This window comes from Gigantopelta aegis, chromosome 12, assembly GCF_016097555.1.
Source record: "Gigantopelta aegis isolate Gae_Host chromosome 12, Gae_host_genome, whole genome shotgun sequence".
NCBI lineage: Eukaryota > Metazoa > Mollusca > Gastropoda > Neomphalida > Peltospiridae > Gigantopelta > Gigantopelta aegis.
In genome coordinates, this window is record NC_054710.1 from 2,825,589 (window position 1) to 2,842,003 (window position 16,415).

At 38.0% G+C, this 16,415-nt stretch overlaps 1 protein-coding gene across 1 annotated transcript; it reads right to left on the minus strand.

Moving 5' to 3' along the window:
• Window positions 1–405: 405 nt before the first annotated feature.
• LOC121385739 lies at window positions 406–4,025 on the minus strand. The gene is made up of 2 exons (XM_041516507.1): window positions 2,389–4,025; window positions 406–2,244 (listed from the first exon to the last, which is right to left on the minus strand). Exons 1-2 carry the CDS (start codon window positions 3,749–3,751, stop codon window positions 1,394–1,396), a joined length of 2,214 nt encoding a protein of 737 aa, XP_041372441.1. The 5' UTR covers window positions 3,752–4,025; the 3' UTR covers window positions 406–1,393.
• Window positions 4,026–16,415: the final 12,390 nt, after the last annotated feature.

A 16,415-nucleotide genomic window follows, 5' to 3' on the forward strand; every position in this document is an offset into this window, starting at 1 on the left:
TCTGTCAAGACTAATATATTTTTAACTAATTCTGCATGTACATCCATCACATGCCTTTGGACTACCATTCCACAATTTCTGTCAAGACTAATATAGTTTTAACTAATTCTGCATGTACATCCATCACATGCCTTTGGACTACCATTCCACAATTTCTGTCAAGACTAATATATTTTTAACTAATTCTGCATGTACATCCATCACATGCCTTTGGACTACCATTCCACAATTTCTGTCAAGACTAATATAGTTTTAACTAATTCTGCATACGTACATCCATCAGATGCCTTTGGACTACCATTCCACAATTTCTGTCAAGACTAATATAGTTTTAACTAATTCTGCATGTACATCCATCACATGCCTTTGGACTACCATTCCACAATTTCTGTCAAGACTAATATAGGGGAAGCTTGGGAGAGTTGGGCCACTTTTCACATTTTAACATATTGCAATCTTCCTATTCATGGCCGATAATTGCTTAATGTGATTATGACATGTACAGATATTAAAATACATATATGTACTAGCTGGTTCCGTATGCAGGCCAACCTGTAGAAGGTGAAGGTGATTTTCAAAAGGTGTCATTTTGGCCCAACTCTCCCTGGGGGTGGTGAGAGTTGGGCCATGTTCAAGGAGAGTTGGGCCACAAAAGGGAGACTTGGGACAGAAAATGTACAGAATAAAACAACTATCCAGTGAAGGAAAATGGTCTCAATTTATTTCCAAACTTATAAAATGACCCTTTAAACAGCATGTAACTAGAAAAGTATCGTTCAGATCCCAAACAGAAGCTTAAAAACAATATTGAGAATCATAGTCAATCCCATGACTACGAGTAGGTACAATTGGTCCAGTAGCACTCCACTAGGACGAATCAACTTAAATCGGTAAAATATTCAAGTTCAATAATGTTTTAATGATGTCACTGATAGCTTGGTCAGAAAAGTACTTTCAGTGTAACAATCGGAGAAAAATAATACTGATGATGTGAAATTCACAGAAAGTGGTGGTAGGTTTATTGATGTTTTAATAAAGGGATGAGTGGAAATCCCATAGTGTGAAGTCACAAGGAAATGAAAATTTTCCTGCTCGACGAGCTGTGCCACCAAGCTGTTTAGGCGCAGGAAGCTTCTTGATGATGTCATTCTTAGGAAATGATGCATTATCATTGTTGTTGATGCAAAATGTAGGTGTCGTCTGCTGACGACTGAATTCTCGTTTAAGGAAAACCCCTTCACACTCATCCCCATCAATGACATCAATCCGTGCTATATAATGCACAATACGTGATTTGGCAGACTCAAATTTTACAACTGCAAAATCACCTTCAATAATTTCACAATCTAGGTCATCAACATCGCTATCACCACTTTCTGTGAATTTCACATCATCAGAACCACTTTCCTCTGATGAAGTTGATGGAGTTTGGCATTTTTTTTGCTTTACTTTTAAACAACTTCTTTCTTGCTTTGGGTTTGACTGGTTGTTTGGCCTTCCGTTTGTTAGTTTGACTGGCAGCTAGTGCCTCAGCTATACTATTGCGTACTGGGGTATTGGTTAAAATTTTTGTATCCCCTCTTTTGCGACCTCTGTTGGTGACTTTTCGTGGCCCAGCTTTTGGCAGTGGAACAATATCAGCAGGTGATACATAAGTGTTACTTGGCCCTGGTTGGGAAGCTGGTGTTCCTAGGGAACTTGGACCTGGTTTGGCAGCTGGTGGTTCTGTAGTACTTGGACCTGGCTGGACAACTAGTGGTTCTGTAGTACGTGGACCTGGCTGGGCAGCTGGTGGTTCTGTAGTATGTGGACCTGGCTGGACAGCTGGTGGTTCTGTAGTACTTGGACCTGGCTGGACAGCTGGTGGTTCTGTAGTACGTGGACCTGGCTGGACAACTAGTGGTTCTGTAGTACGTGGACCTGGCTGGGCAGCTGGTGGTTCTGTAGTATGTGGACCTGGCTGGACAGCTGGTGGTTCTGTAGTACTTGGACCTGGCTGGACAGCTGGTGGTTCTGTAGTACGTGGACCTGGCTGGACAGCTGGTGGTTCTGTAGTACGTGGACCTGGCTGGACAGCTGGTGGTTCTGTAGTACTTGAACCTGGCTGGACAGCTGGTGGTTCTGTAGTACTTGAACCTGGCTGGACAGCTGGTGGTTCTGTAGTAGTTGGACCTGGCTGGACAACTAGTGGTTCTGTAGTACGTGGACCTGGCTGGACAGCTGGTGGTTCTGTAGTACTTGAACCTGGCTGGACAGCTGGTGGTTCTGTAGTACTTGAACCTGGCTGGACAGCTGGTGGTTCTGTAGTAGTTGGACCTGGCTGGACAACTAGTGGTTCTGTAGTACGTGGACCTGGCTGGACAGCTGGTGGTTCTGTAGTACTTGAACCTGCCTTGGGGGTTTCAGTGGTTTGTTCAGAAGGAACTAGCAGTTCAACATTTCCCTCTAATTCCTCTGGAAGATCTCTATTAGTTACTGTGGCTGGCGCAAAGTCGGTTTCACTGAACACATCCCGGTTGTAGGGGTAAATTCCTGTACTTTGAAACGCAGAAATAATGTTTTTGGCAGTAAGACCATGCAACTGAGCATGAGAAGTGAATTCATGGATTTCATAGATCGTAATTGTTTTTCCTGGATTTGAACGCATCCAATTTTCAACAGCTCGAGCATATGCCGTCTTGAAAGGTTTAAAACAGCTCACATCCAGAGGTTGTAACTTGTGACTAGTGTGTGGTGGTATTGTTAATAATATTACACCATTTTCTTTAGCCAAGTCGATGACTGCAAGAGAGATATGAGTCTCGTGATTATCTAAGATCAGCAAAACTTTCTTCTCCTTGCTGCATCTTGTATGGCGTATGAAATGTTTCAGATAACCCAAGAATAGCTCTTCGTTGATCCATCCACTTGGATTTGCACCTCCAATACACCCGGGGGGACCATTTTTGGTGAAATAATCTCGGACGTTTTTCCGTGGGAAAATAAGCATTGGTGGAACGACGCTACCTGCCGCGTTAATGGTGTACACGGCGGTGACAAGTTGCCCCTTTTCTGCAGAGGTGATTGACCCCACTTGTTTAACTCCTTGTTTAGCCACAATGTTTTCAGGCGGCGAAACTGTAGTACACCCCGTCTCGTCGCAGTTGTAGATATCATGACATTCAAATTTGTGCAGGTCCATAACTTGTCCGAGGTTATCATAAAATTTGCCAACGTTATAACGATTGAAGGCACTTGCCCTGGCGAGAGATGTTGCCTCTGGTGTTCGGATTGCAAGATGATTTCTTTCTTTAAATGATATCCAAAAGTGTTCACCAGTCATTCCATTTTCTTTCCACGAATTAGGCACCGTCACATTGTTTCTCATAGCATATTCAAAAATCAGTGAGCGACATTTATTCCTACTAAGTCCGTGAAATTGTTCCGCTAAAGTCTTGATATGTGTCGCCAAGTCATCTTCCATCACTGCAGAAAAAATCATGTTTGTCAGTCGACATTTTTCATAGCCAAAAGCTTCATTTCGTTCATCATGCTGTCCAGTTTGTGCATTACACTTATCCATGTATCTCGTGAGGGTCATTCTTGCAATATTAAAGTCATTAGCAGCTGCACGGATGCTACTTCCTCCCTTTACTTGTTCACTTGCTCTATGTAGAACGTCCTCTGGTGCCCCTCTATTGGATATTCTTTTATATTTTCGTGGCATCTGAAAAAAAATACTGACATCACTAAAGCAAACTTGAAGAAACATTTCAGTATAATATGCAGTACTTTGATCTAGGCCCACAATAATTCTCCCACACACTATCTGTTAATAATAATCCTTAACAGCATGTAGTCAAATTAATAAGCTTTAGAGAAAGGATTATTCATCAAATGTAAATAATGGGAGAGTTGGGACACCATGCGGGGAGAGTTGGGCCATTGCCCAACCCTCCCACCCTGGACTGTCCCAACTCTCCCAAGTCTCACCATTTTTAATTTCAACCAAATTTTTATCTTGGGCGGTGATCACATGGATTTCAAAAATGCCTTGATGGAAGAAGACTGTCACAGCTATCACGCAGAATACACTAGAACAGTGTTCTATATACTGTTAAGAGATATAAAAATGCTTACCTTGGAGTAAAAATTGTGTCTTTTGTGCGAAAAATGTATTTTTGTCCACAATATATGGACAAGAGCCTGGAAATTCAAGTCCCTTATATCAATAGAAAGATAATGCTTAGTGCTTCAAATAGATGGCAGCACCTGTCTCAAACAACGAGCTATGACAATGATATTAGGGGTGGCTCAACTCTCCCTGTGGCCCAACTCTCCCAAGCTTCCCCTATTTTTAACTAATTCTGCATGTACATCCATCACATGCCTTTGGACTACCATTCCACAATTTCTGTCAAGACTAATATATTTTTAACTAATTCTGCATGTACATCCATCACATGCCTTTGGACTACCATTCCACAATTTCTGTCAAGACTAATATAGTTTTAACTAATTCTGCATACGTACATCCATCACATGCCTTTGGACTACCATTCCACAATTTCTGTCAAGACTAATATATTTTTAACTAATTCTGCATGTACATCCATCACATGCCTTTGGACTACCATTCCACAATTTCTGTCAAGACTAATATATTTTTAACTAATTCTGCATGTACATCCATCACATGCCTTTGGACTACCATTCCACAATTTCTGTCAAGACTAATATATTTTTAACTAATTCTGCATGTACATCCATCACATGCCTTTGGACTACCATTCCACAATTTCTGTCAAGACTAATATAGTTTTAACTAATTCTGCATGTACATCCATCACATGCCTTTGGACTACCATTCCACAATTTCTGTCAAGACTAATATAGTTTTAACTAATTCTGCATGTACATCCATCACATGCCTTTGGACTACCATTCCACAATTTCTGTCAAGACTAATATAGTTTTAACTAATTCTGCATGTACATCCATCACATGCCTTTGGACTAACATTCCACAATTTCTGTCAAGACTAATATAGTTTTAACTAATTCTGCATGTACATCCATCACATGCCTTTGGACTACCATTCCACAATTTCTGTCAAGACTAATATATTTTTAACTAATTCTGCATGTACATCCATCACATGCCTTTGGACTAACATTCCACAATTTCTGTCAAGACTAATATAGTTTTAACTAATTCTGCATGTACATCCATCACATGCCTTTGGACTACCATTCCACAATTTCTGTCAAGACTAATATATTTTTAACTAATTCTGCATGTACATCCATCACATGCCTTTGGACTACCATTCCACAATTTCTGTCAAGACTAATATATTTTTAACTCGAACTAATGGTTAAATGAAGCCATTATTAACTTTTCCGATTTTGATTTAGTTTTTTACTATTTAGTATTTTAGTCATCCAGTGTGTACGTCCGTCACAATGGAATTGCCCATTTGAAAAAAATAGTTTTAGGTTTTTGAAAGTCTTTGAATTGTAATAAAAATATTTAAATGTCTTTAAATTCTCGTATATATATTGTGTTTATTCTTTTATTTTATTGTTAATTTTTCTCAATCAACATCAATACTCCGCTGGCGTAGCTACATCATAACATAGTTACATCATAACACAATACCTTTACAGCTGCATGCACTTGATATTTTCCAGTTACAAGGTTTAACCTGTCATGATGCACGTAAAAAACACAATTTCTTGCTATAGACAGCAAGGTAAACAAACTGATTTGGTAAAAAACAATTGTATTTTTATTGCATTCTATTGTCTTTGACCGCTGTGTGTCTTTGAAAATTGTAGGTGAAAGTCTTTGAATTTGTTTGGTCTTTAAGTCTATGAAACCTCTTGACCTAACTTCTAAAAAAATGTGTCCAAAATTCTACTCACTTCAAACTTACTCCCCACCCCCTGCCCCCGACATGTGACAGTTGAGTTGATTTCCTCTGCAGCTGTTTCACAGCTGTCTAAGCTTTCATTTGTTTGAGTTCTAGGGCTGAGAAGTCTTATTCTTGGCTGATTTGGCCCTGTACCCTTTGGTAGCAGCATGGCATTTCTTTCTCATTTTGGCATCTACTTGCAGAATTCTGATCTTCCTGTCACTGCTACATGATGACTTAGCTTGCTTCTTTAGCATTTTTTAAATCTTGGCCAGCCTGACACGAGAACTGTCATCCATGGAATGTGCATCAAATAATTTTGTAATTGTTCCTTTGTACTTCACCTGTTCCTTCGTTGTCAGGAAGCCGTATAGTATATAGACCCAGTGGTTTTCCGTTTAAAAAAAAAAAAAAATCCGTTTCATGTTTTTGTAAATTCCGTTTCATTTCCGTTTCAGAATACAACGTGTAGGCCTAATTAACAATTTAAATAACACAAGCTGTGACAAATTAACATAACAGGCAGACAACGCTGTTTACTGTTTACTTTTTCATAATTCTTGACAAAAGATTAAATTTTAAGTTTTAAAAGATGAACAAAAAATTAAAAGTACCTTTTGTCAAATATATCATATAAAAAAAAAATACCGTTGGGTCTGTTTTATTTACTTTGTACGAAACCAAAACAAGGGTCCGAAAATTGACTGGTGTCGACATACATCGCTATTTGTTGTTAAATCAAAGTAGGCCTTCATATTAGTGGTGAAAAATCGGAGCAAAGGTTACAGTTATAACAACTACATAAAGCATATTTGTCCAACAGTTGAGTGCACTGTCTTATTCAACGGGGCTTAGTGTTAACAAAATGTAAAAATCAGTCTTCCATGACAAACATTAGTGACAAACCACTGACTGAAAAAAAAAAAACTGTCCCGTCTGTGCAGGCGCAACAGACTAAGCATTGAACCAGTCCCAAGTTCAGCCAGCAAACGTTTCGCTAACGTTCACGAAGTATTTAGTTCTCAACGTGGCCATTTGGTTTACGTTTTTCCGCTCGGTCTGGCTGAATGTAGCACCGGTAAATACGACACTAAGCGTTTGCCAATAGTACTGCACACGGGCCAATCGTCAGTTTTACAGTGTGTGGCAATAGTAAAATGGTATTAATTTGTTTAACTTCGCGGAAAATCGTAATTCCGTTTCACAATAGGAATTCCGTGAATTATTCCGTCCGTTTTCCACAATCGCTGAAAATCACTGGGTCTAAGTATAGCAGGATACCGTCTTTCAGCTGGTCGAAATGATTAATTATAAGTATCATCTGCAAGAATCTTGATGTGATTGGGCAGATCAGACTCTTGGGACCCATTATTTCTAACAGATCAACTACAATGTATCTCAGCAAACATTTCTTTAGCTGTATGTCGTAAAAAAAAACCCAAAAACTTTACAGTTTCAACCCTATCTCCAAAAAGGTTTTGAGAATTCCTTGGCAGCATTGTGTACAGTAACCCTGTGTATATCAAGCAGGTGTGGGTTAATTAGCTGATCTTGCTTGAGTTTCCATACCAGTTTTGACACCCCTCATGGTGACAGTTATCCATTAGTACTGAAATCATGTATCATTCCGTTTCAAACAACAGTCTGCCAAGATAGTTTCAACGGCAGAAAAGATATTTGCAGATGTGTCCAGGTTTTGTTTTCGAGAGCCAAGGTGTTGTGTTACCACTTTGTCTTGATCATGATCATAGTATCTCACAAGCAATTCACAGTTTTATCCATTCCGTTGTTGGTAGCTTCATCAATGTTCAAGGAAACATGGCAGTTCTTGAGTTTTAAAGAAAGTTCTTCTTTTAGTGAATCAGCTACTCCATATGTGACCCACCCTGGCGAATTCAGTCACATGTCACAAAAAATTAAATTGGCCTTTTATAGATAATCTTAATATGTACAGTCTCAGCTTTAGTGTGGTGCAAACATTATTAAAATATAATGATTTTTGACGAAGTTAGAGGAAAAAATGTTCGGTGATATATGAGATGATTATTTTGAGATAATGGCCGCCGAAGATCACCATAGCAACCATATACTAAATACACAATGTATATAGCTACAGCTCTAAAATTTTGCACACATCAAGTTTAGGTAATGAACTAAATGAAAAAAATAGTTTTGTAGGTTTCGGGTGGTTAAATACCATAAAATTTATTAATTTAATATATAGTTATAATAATAATAATAAAAAAATAATAATAAAAAAAACAATTCTGAGCTACATAAGCTCCACATTACAAATTAAGCAGGGGAATCCAGTATACAGTAAATTTCTAAAAGAATAAGTCAAACACAATATACAGAGAGAAACCATTATTATTATTATAAATTTTAAATATTTTTAACATTCTGAGGAATTTTTTTTTCCACATGAAATACATTTTTTCTCCAAATTCACATTCAGGGAAATCCAGAACAAATTTTGGTTTAGCCACATTTCACATAATTTTCATGCACAGTATTTCCTTGAAAAATATCAATATATGGTTAAATTAAACAATATTTCAGGGCTTCTAGATGATGGTAGCCCCACTCCCATGGCTAGTGATATTCAATATTGGGCTAGTGTTTTCCCTAACTTGTTTTAGCATAGTGTAGCACCATACCTCAATAGTCTAGCACCATCTTGCCTTAATCAGAGCCATGCTGCCCTGAGATTAATCAAGCCTTTTTCAGTAATTAATTCTAAAATTGCCTTTATAAAACACCCAAAGGTGTTATTAATTAATAAAATATGCCTATCATATCTTTTGCCATTCATTTATTAAAGCAAGCACATAAATTACATTTTTATATTTTTAATGAAAAACAAGTGCCCCGAAAATGCCCCAAAAGTATTTGGTCTACCATGCCTTCCCTAATTTATAGGGAAGTCACTATTGGCTGTAAATAACTATTATTGCCGTGCCTGTCAGCTGGGGGAAGCACGGCTGGGTTCCTCAACAGTTGGAATACCGTTTTTTCCTCCGAATCACAGTACTCCTTAGCAGTGAGCTGGCCTGGTAATGATGAATCAAAGCTGAAAAAGTAGAATAGAAATCATGAACACATGGAGAATAATAATTCTACATTCAGTATGGGAAATGGACAAAATAATCTTCACTGCTGAAATAAATGTTGCTGAAAAAGATGTTTTCTTTAATTGTTATGAATGCATTAAAAATAAATTATTCCCATAAAATACAAAACTATTAATAGTTATTTCACACTGCATTTATTAACTAAAAAAATTTACCAACCCATAAATCTTTAATTTTGTGATGATAGTTTGAAAATAAACTTAAATTGTGTCTTCTTGTATTGTTTAATTAAATTATTGTTTTTATAATTGGTTATACAGTGAATTTCATAAGTTCATACTATTTTAACTAACAAAATCTGACTAACCTAAAGTGCTGAAAGCTCTTGACACCAGGGAAGGGGCGGAAGTAGGGTTCCAGAAACTTCTGCCAGTCATATGATGGAACCAGGACTGTCCCATCTTCTCGTCCAACCATCTGGGGGATGTTGACACCTGTCACTGTGCTTTTCCTTACGACATCAGCAATGTCATCCAATTTGCATACCCGTGTACGCCTGTACTCTTGTTTCAGTAGACCGAAACACCAGTCGGGGGCAAATTTGGTGTGTCCTGTTATCAAGAAATTTAATGTTATCTCATGATGAAATTTATGCATTGTCCTCCATGCCATATACCACAGTACAAAACGATTCTTGTTCTGGCCAGAACAGTTGTCACAATGGAGATCAGCTGCTGTTTCTCCAAGACTGAAATTGGCAAAGAAATGGTTCAGGTAGTTGACGACACTGTTTGAGCCTTTTCCAGAAGCCATCCCTTCATCTATAAGATAATTGACCTGCTGTGGTATCCCTTCACAGCAAACCCAAATAGGCTGCACTTTCTTGGAGTCAGGAAATACATTGGTCTGGTTGAAGCGGATCACAGGGGAAATGCACCTGAAATATAAATTTACATTATTACAACACTGTTTTTGTATACAGTCAACATCTTAAATTAAAAGTTAACCAGAGTCTGTTAGGTGTATAACATAATTATGGTAACTGAATGATTAAACAAAGTTACTGTCACCACAAGACTACTTTTATTATCAACCAGCAGCTATAGCACAATCTCCGACAGGACACCACATGCCATTTTTTTGGCAAGAAAACATTAGTTCAATAATACACTGACCATGAACTCTGATAGTTCATTTCATTTTGGTGGAGTGTAATTGTTCATATTTTTCATATACTTACCATTAACACCCAATTAACGATGTATTTCGTCCTGGGGTGTTGCTAAACATTCATTCATTACTCCAATAAGAAGCACTAATTAGACTGTATTCTTTAAAATGAATACATACCTGCTGTGCATAATCAAAGCTGTAATGCATCCTCATATTTCGTCTGGCAGGGGCAGACGGCTGTAATCTCAACTTCAAATCCTGGCAGGTGCTCTTTGCTTCTTTTACCATATCCTGGTAAGCCGTTCTTTCCTTGTGGACAAGAAGAAGGTGTTCTTCCTGTTTTCGCAATTTGGCCGATTTCACCAACTCTGGAAGATTTGCACTCCGGAACACCTGGTAGTTGTTCTTTTGGCACACCCAGCATAAATCAGACATTGGTTTTGTCCGCACAACAAGTGGCATTAGGGTCTTCCAAAGCCTTCGGAAAGAAGTCACCTTTACAGCACGATGTTCTGAAAAAACCCACAACAACATTAATATGTGACAAATGATAGCATTACATGTATGCTTGATATCAAAAGTGAAAACAAATTAAAATAAATTGTTAGAACACTCTAATTGTCCCTTTCTACATAAAATAAATATTTTCTGCGACAAGAATGAAAAATATATGTCAATACAATTTTTGTTAATTTTAAGTTACAAGATTGCTATACCCAACATTAGGTAGTCATGCTTTTGACCTTGAAAACATTTTCCTTGATTTTTCCCATAATATTATTCTCTGTTATTTGTATGAGTTTAAAAGTAATATAAAAAAATTCTGATATTCCTTTAAGTTCCTAACACATCACTCAGTATCGAAATACAGGGCTCGAACTTAATGTCGGCACCGGCGGCAATTGCCGTCGTTGAGGTATAAATTGCTGTAGGTAGCAAGCAACACTTATGGCAATTTTGTGCCATCAGTAAAGTTCTTCAACAATGGCAAAATGTATACACCTGGTGCATATCATCTGCCAATATTTAACATTTGCACAATTAAAAATGTCTACATACAGCAAAATAACCTTTCAGTAATGTTTATTTGCTGCAATAATAGGCAGACTCAAAATTGCTGTCAGTTGGCTATTTCACCCATGTTAAAAATTTTAAAAATTGCAGTGGGAGACAAATTCTTAAGTTGGAGCCCTGGAAATACACTGTGGACACAAATACTTTCCACGACAGAAACTAAGCATGAAAGTAATAAAAAAATATATAAATTCATACACAGAAAGTACATGTACAAAGACGACTTTAAAAAATTCAAATTGGCCATACCTAATGATTCCATAGCTGTGTTGTACAATTTAACGCCATACCAGGGACTTTGTTACATTTGATGGAAGCAGCTTGATATCAAATCTCTTCTGTCCAAGATGACGGCATGGTCTTCAGCATAATTTGTGATAAAAGTCACAACTCTTTGAATGTCATCATGTTTCAGGTAATGAGTGTTGTTTTGTCGACCACCACTCTTCTTTGTACGGGGCACCAGTCCATGCTCCTTGTACCAACGAAATATTGCAGTCAGTTTGTCTTGGCTGATGCTAACAAAAAAAAGCCATTGGTGAGTATATACATTGTACATGCAGCACCTGAGGTCCTGAGGTGAAAACAATTTAGGGTGTGATCAGGCATCGAAATAAGCATTGTGTCTGGTAACCCATTTACAGGTTACCACAAAATATAGTCTGGTAACCTATAGGTTACCACAACTATATGAAAGTTAGAACTGAATTCCTGTTACTACTACGCGGTCGTTCTGAAATTGTATCGTTGCGCGTGAACATTGGTATGAGAAACGAAATCCGGAAGTAAATGCATCTAGTGGGCGCTGCTTAAACGCGGATTGCCAAAATTGCTTGCAATTGCACAAGAGCGCACGAACATCGGTGCAATTTCGTACGAGAAAACAAAACGCGGACGTAAATTAATCTAGTGGACTCTGCTTAAGTGACTTGCGCGCGAACATCGATGCAATTCCTGACGAGAAAATTAAACGCAGAAGCCCTGAATGCATTTCCTGGTTTACGCTCGGAAACGAAATTACTGTTTGTTACAATTTTTGTCCAGAACGAAACACCGTAACCTGAATGACCGTTCTTGACTTATTTCGATGCCTGTGTGATTAAAATGTTATCCGCCATTTAGTAAAGTATTAACAATATACTAATATCTGACAAATACAAAATAGCTGAAAATTAAGAGAGCTATGACCTCCTTGTGTATGGAATTTAATTGTATTTAGATGAAATAAGCGGGCGAGACTATAAACTTCAACAATGACAAAATGTATACACCTGGTGTACATTATCTGCCAATATTTAACATTTGCTCAATTTAACATATGTCTACATACAGCAAAATACCCTTTCAGTCAAGTGGATTTGCTGCAAATGTCACTTTTAAAAATAAATGCAAAAGCCAAGCTCAAAATTTCCGTCGGTGGACTGTTTCACCCATGGCAATTCTTTTTTTAAAATACCGTGGGAGACAAATTGTTAAGTTCGAGCCCTGCAGTAATAGTCATTATTTATCAATATTTTAACATTTGTATACATGTCTAAAATATGTATAAATGCAACAAAATAATCTATCTATCATATTTATTTGCTGCAAAAGTCACTTTTAAAAAACATTTAAGACTCAAAACTCGAGATGATTCGTCCACTACAAAAAATCAGTACCGGACGATTCGTCCACTGGGTTTTTATTTCGTCCATTATTACCCCATATGTTTTTAATTTTTATATTTGAATGACATTTGTTGTTTTGTTGAATTTTTTTTTAATGTACATTTAATTAAATTGGAATTGAAGACAACACGTTTTTATTTTATTTCGAGGTTATTAGGCATATGGGGATAACATGTGATTTACGCCATTGAAGGAGAACATGACATGGGGGGGGGGTGAGGGGGGTAATAAAGTCTTCCGACGCGGAGGCTTGAATCACCTATTTACCACATCGTGACATGTGAGATAATGTACTGAGCGAGTGTCGTAGGATGTTTTCCCTTTCAACTTGTTTGGTTTCTGTTTGCTTTACCAATTAAGTGTACTGGTGTACTCTATTGTGATATCGTGAAGTAATTAGCAGTGCATGCTCATTACTGCTTAAGCTTGTTTCACCAAGTTGGATCCAGTAGCGTCTAAAACAAGAGGCCTTATTTCAAAGCTGCACCGCTAACTACCTGTATGGACGGAATGAATGAATGAATGAATGTTTAATGGCACCCCAGCACGAAAAATACATCGGCTATTGGGTGTCAAACTATGGTTTGTTGAATTGTTTTTTAATGTACATTTAATTAAATTGGAATTGAAGACAACACGTTTTTATTTTATTTCGAGGTTATTAGGCATAACGTGACGAGGGAGGGTACAGTGGATAGAATTTACGCCATTGAAGGAGAACATGACGGGGGGGGGGTGTGTGTAATAAAGTCTTCCGACGCGGAGGCTTGCATTACCCATTTACCACATTGTGGACGAATCGTCCGTGGACGAATCATCCGCATGATAATGAATACAAACAGTTAATAAAAACTGGATAGTAATGTTGAATTCTAACTCTATTTTACTTTTTTGGTTATAGTATACACAAAATAATGTTAAGAAACGATTACAATGTCAAAGAAATAACTATTAATATGTTTGAAAAAAATGCAGTCATCGAGTGGACGAATTGTCCGAGGTGAGTGGACGAATCGTCCGGTGGACGAATTGTCCAGTGGACGAATCGACTGGAAAGCGTTAGATCCACATTTAATAGTGGAGCTAATTTTAATTAGATTGATTCGAATGCAGTCCTAATAACAATTACGGCATTAGCAATGTGCCGTAAAATGGCAGATGAATCGATTTGGAAAGACTTCCGAACATTCCAGCATGCTAATACTATCACCAACTCTAAGCCTAAATATACTGAATGCTGGAACGATCGGAAGTCTTGCCAAATTATATATTAATGAAGTCATAAATTGTGAACCTAGCGAATACAATTGCGTATATAATTAATTTAAAAATACTTATGCATGAATGAATCGGAAAGTATGTCGGCAGACTTTTATCCCCTCAATCTGGTATTTTGTCTTCTGATGCTTCCGAATTCCTTGATTCGCATGTTTTGAACGCTGTGTCATCGAACTGAGGTTGGTCATAATTCTAATCATGCCCAGCAGAATAAGATCTCTGTCGTAGTCCGTTAGTTCACTCATTTCAAGTCGGCATTTTAAAATGTAGTTCGGATCAAATTTGGCTGAACACGACATTGTTATATTTTCTTTTGCCTTGCGCTTGGAGCAGTATAGTATGCGGGTATTACACCAGTCCCTTACACTGGTCTTATTAGTGAATTACACGCATATCCATTGGTCCAATTGCATATTACGTCACACATATAATAAATTTCGACCAATCTTCGCTTGTGTTTCATCACAGGTTCAATCATTCAAGCAGGGAGAAAAAATGTCTGACAAATCCAATTCTCCAAAGGCAGTCCTTGTGATATTTCACATGTTGACTGCGAGAGAATCTTCTCAGTTGGTCCATATCATGTCATAATTAATACATGTAGTTTCTGACACGGGTGTCGAGAAAATCAATCCCTGAAGTTAGCTTTAGCAACTTCCAAGGAATTGATTTTCTTGAGTTGAGTTTCGGAAACACCATCTATAAAAATAAAGGACTAGTGCCAGAAATATTTTCTAGTTAAGTAGTACTTACAATTTTATTATAATTAACCTCCCATTAAAAAAACCCCAACAAAAATCCTGATATATAGTCCTTTGTTTTTGAAGGACGTTTTTGCAAGTGGGGATGCCAGTTCTTCATCCTCTTTTGAGTTGACCAGCAGGACGGTGACACAATATCTTTAAGTTGTTAGTTAGTGAATTCTGCAATCTTTAACATGCTAATTGTACATGTATATCTTTGGGATCGTCTCAGAATTGCATCACTTCTCCCTAAACGAATAACTTTATAATACTTTTCATCCCCCTCCAAATGAATTTAGTCAGGGAAAAAGGTGTTGAAATTTGTTGGGCCTGTTTTATTTCAGGACCCTTCCAAAAATGTTGTATTGGACGGGCATGTTTTCAGACCTAAAGTTCAAAGCGCGCCAGTTGTGAATGACATCATGTGTGAAACGTGTCAATGTAACGAGAAGTCTTATGCTGCAATCGGATGTGCTCAGAAACAGGAAATTTCCGACTTGTCAAACCATAATTGCCGAGACTGATAATTATACTGTTCATGAATAGTTCATAAAATTCTTTGTTAACTGTGGTTTCGAATTTCACTTTATAAATTAAAAAAAAAAAAAAACCCACTCCGTTTTCGACTTTATCTACATGGATGTTTTACCCCCCTCCACGGGTTATTTGTTTAGGTAGAATTTTGAGATGGTCCCATAGTGGATTTTGTAATCTTTAACATTGTATAGTTAATTTTCCCCATGATATGAAAGCTCCTTCTCACATACGGTATGCTCAAGTTCTCTGACTGCAATAGCTCCACAGACTTTGCAAGGAAATGCTGCACTTCGTGGTTGTTTTGCATCTGGTCGCTTGTGATGAACACAATCGAGTCCGTGACAACCTCCCCATCACAGCTGAGACACTGGTATGATGCAACAACTGGATGGATCGTACACTGTGTGTTGGCCAGTGATGTTCTTGTGGTGTGTCTTGAGGGCAGACAGTGTAATTCTCAGCAAAGTCCATGCAACAAACGACGGTCCGTGGTGGAACGTTGCCCGAGATTACATTATACTGCTGCCACTGCCATTTCACATTAAACAGGTGATGGGAAAATGGCCCAAGATCTTCTGAAGTGGCTTCTGTCAGTTCCTCTAACGTGGTCTCCTTTTTTACCTTCATCATTTTGGATGATGTAGGCCTTGCGGGATTTGGCACCATGCCCCATTGCCACCACTGCACTGGACACCACCTTGCATCTCCATCAAATGCTGGCTGCATATGATCGGTAAACAGACTTACCCCACAATCATTACACTCCCGTTCAATACATGACTTTTTATAGTTTGACCCAGGCAGTTTGGGGCAAAGTGTCAGGTGCGAATCCTCATACCTGTCCTGAATTTTTATTGTAGGGCACAGTCGGCCGTTTATAGCCTGAATCTTTAAGTCCATATTTGCACAGTATTCGTACAAACACTCCTTAACTTTGTGTGATGTGAATGGCAGCACCTTCTTTGGTTGTAGC

What these genes read in the sequence shown, in the direction of transcription:
- LOC121385739 (XM_041516507.1), bottom strand. Translation starts at nt 3,751, where the DNA reads ATGTTTCTTCAAGTTTGCTTTAGTGATGTCAGTATTTTTTTTCAGATG. An exon ending in CACTGAAACCCCCAAGGCAG is followed by an intron (nt 2,245 to 2,388) that starts GTTCAAGTACTA and finishes CTGTCCAGCCAG; the next exon opens with GTTCAAGTACTACAGAACCA.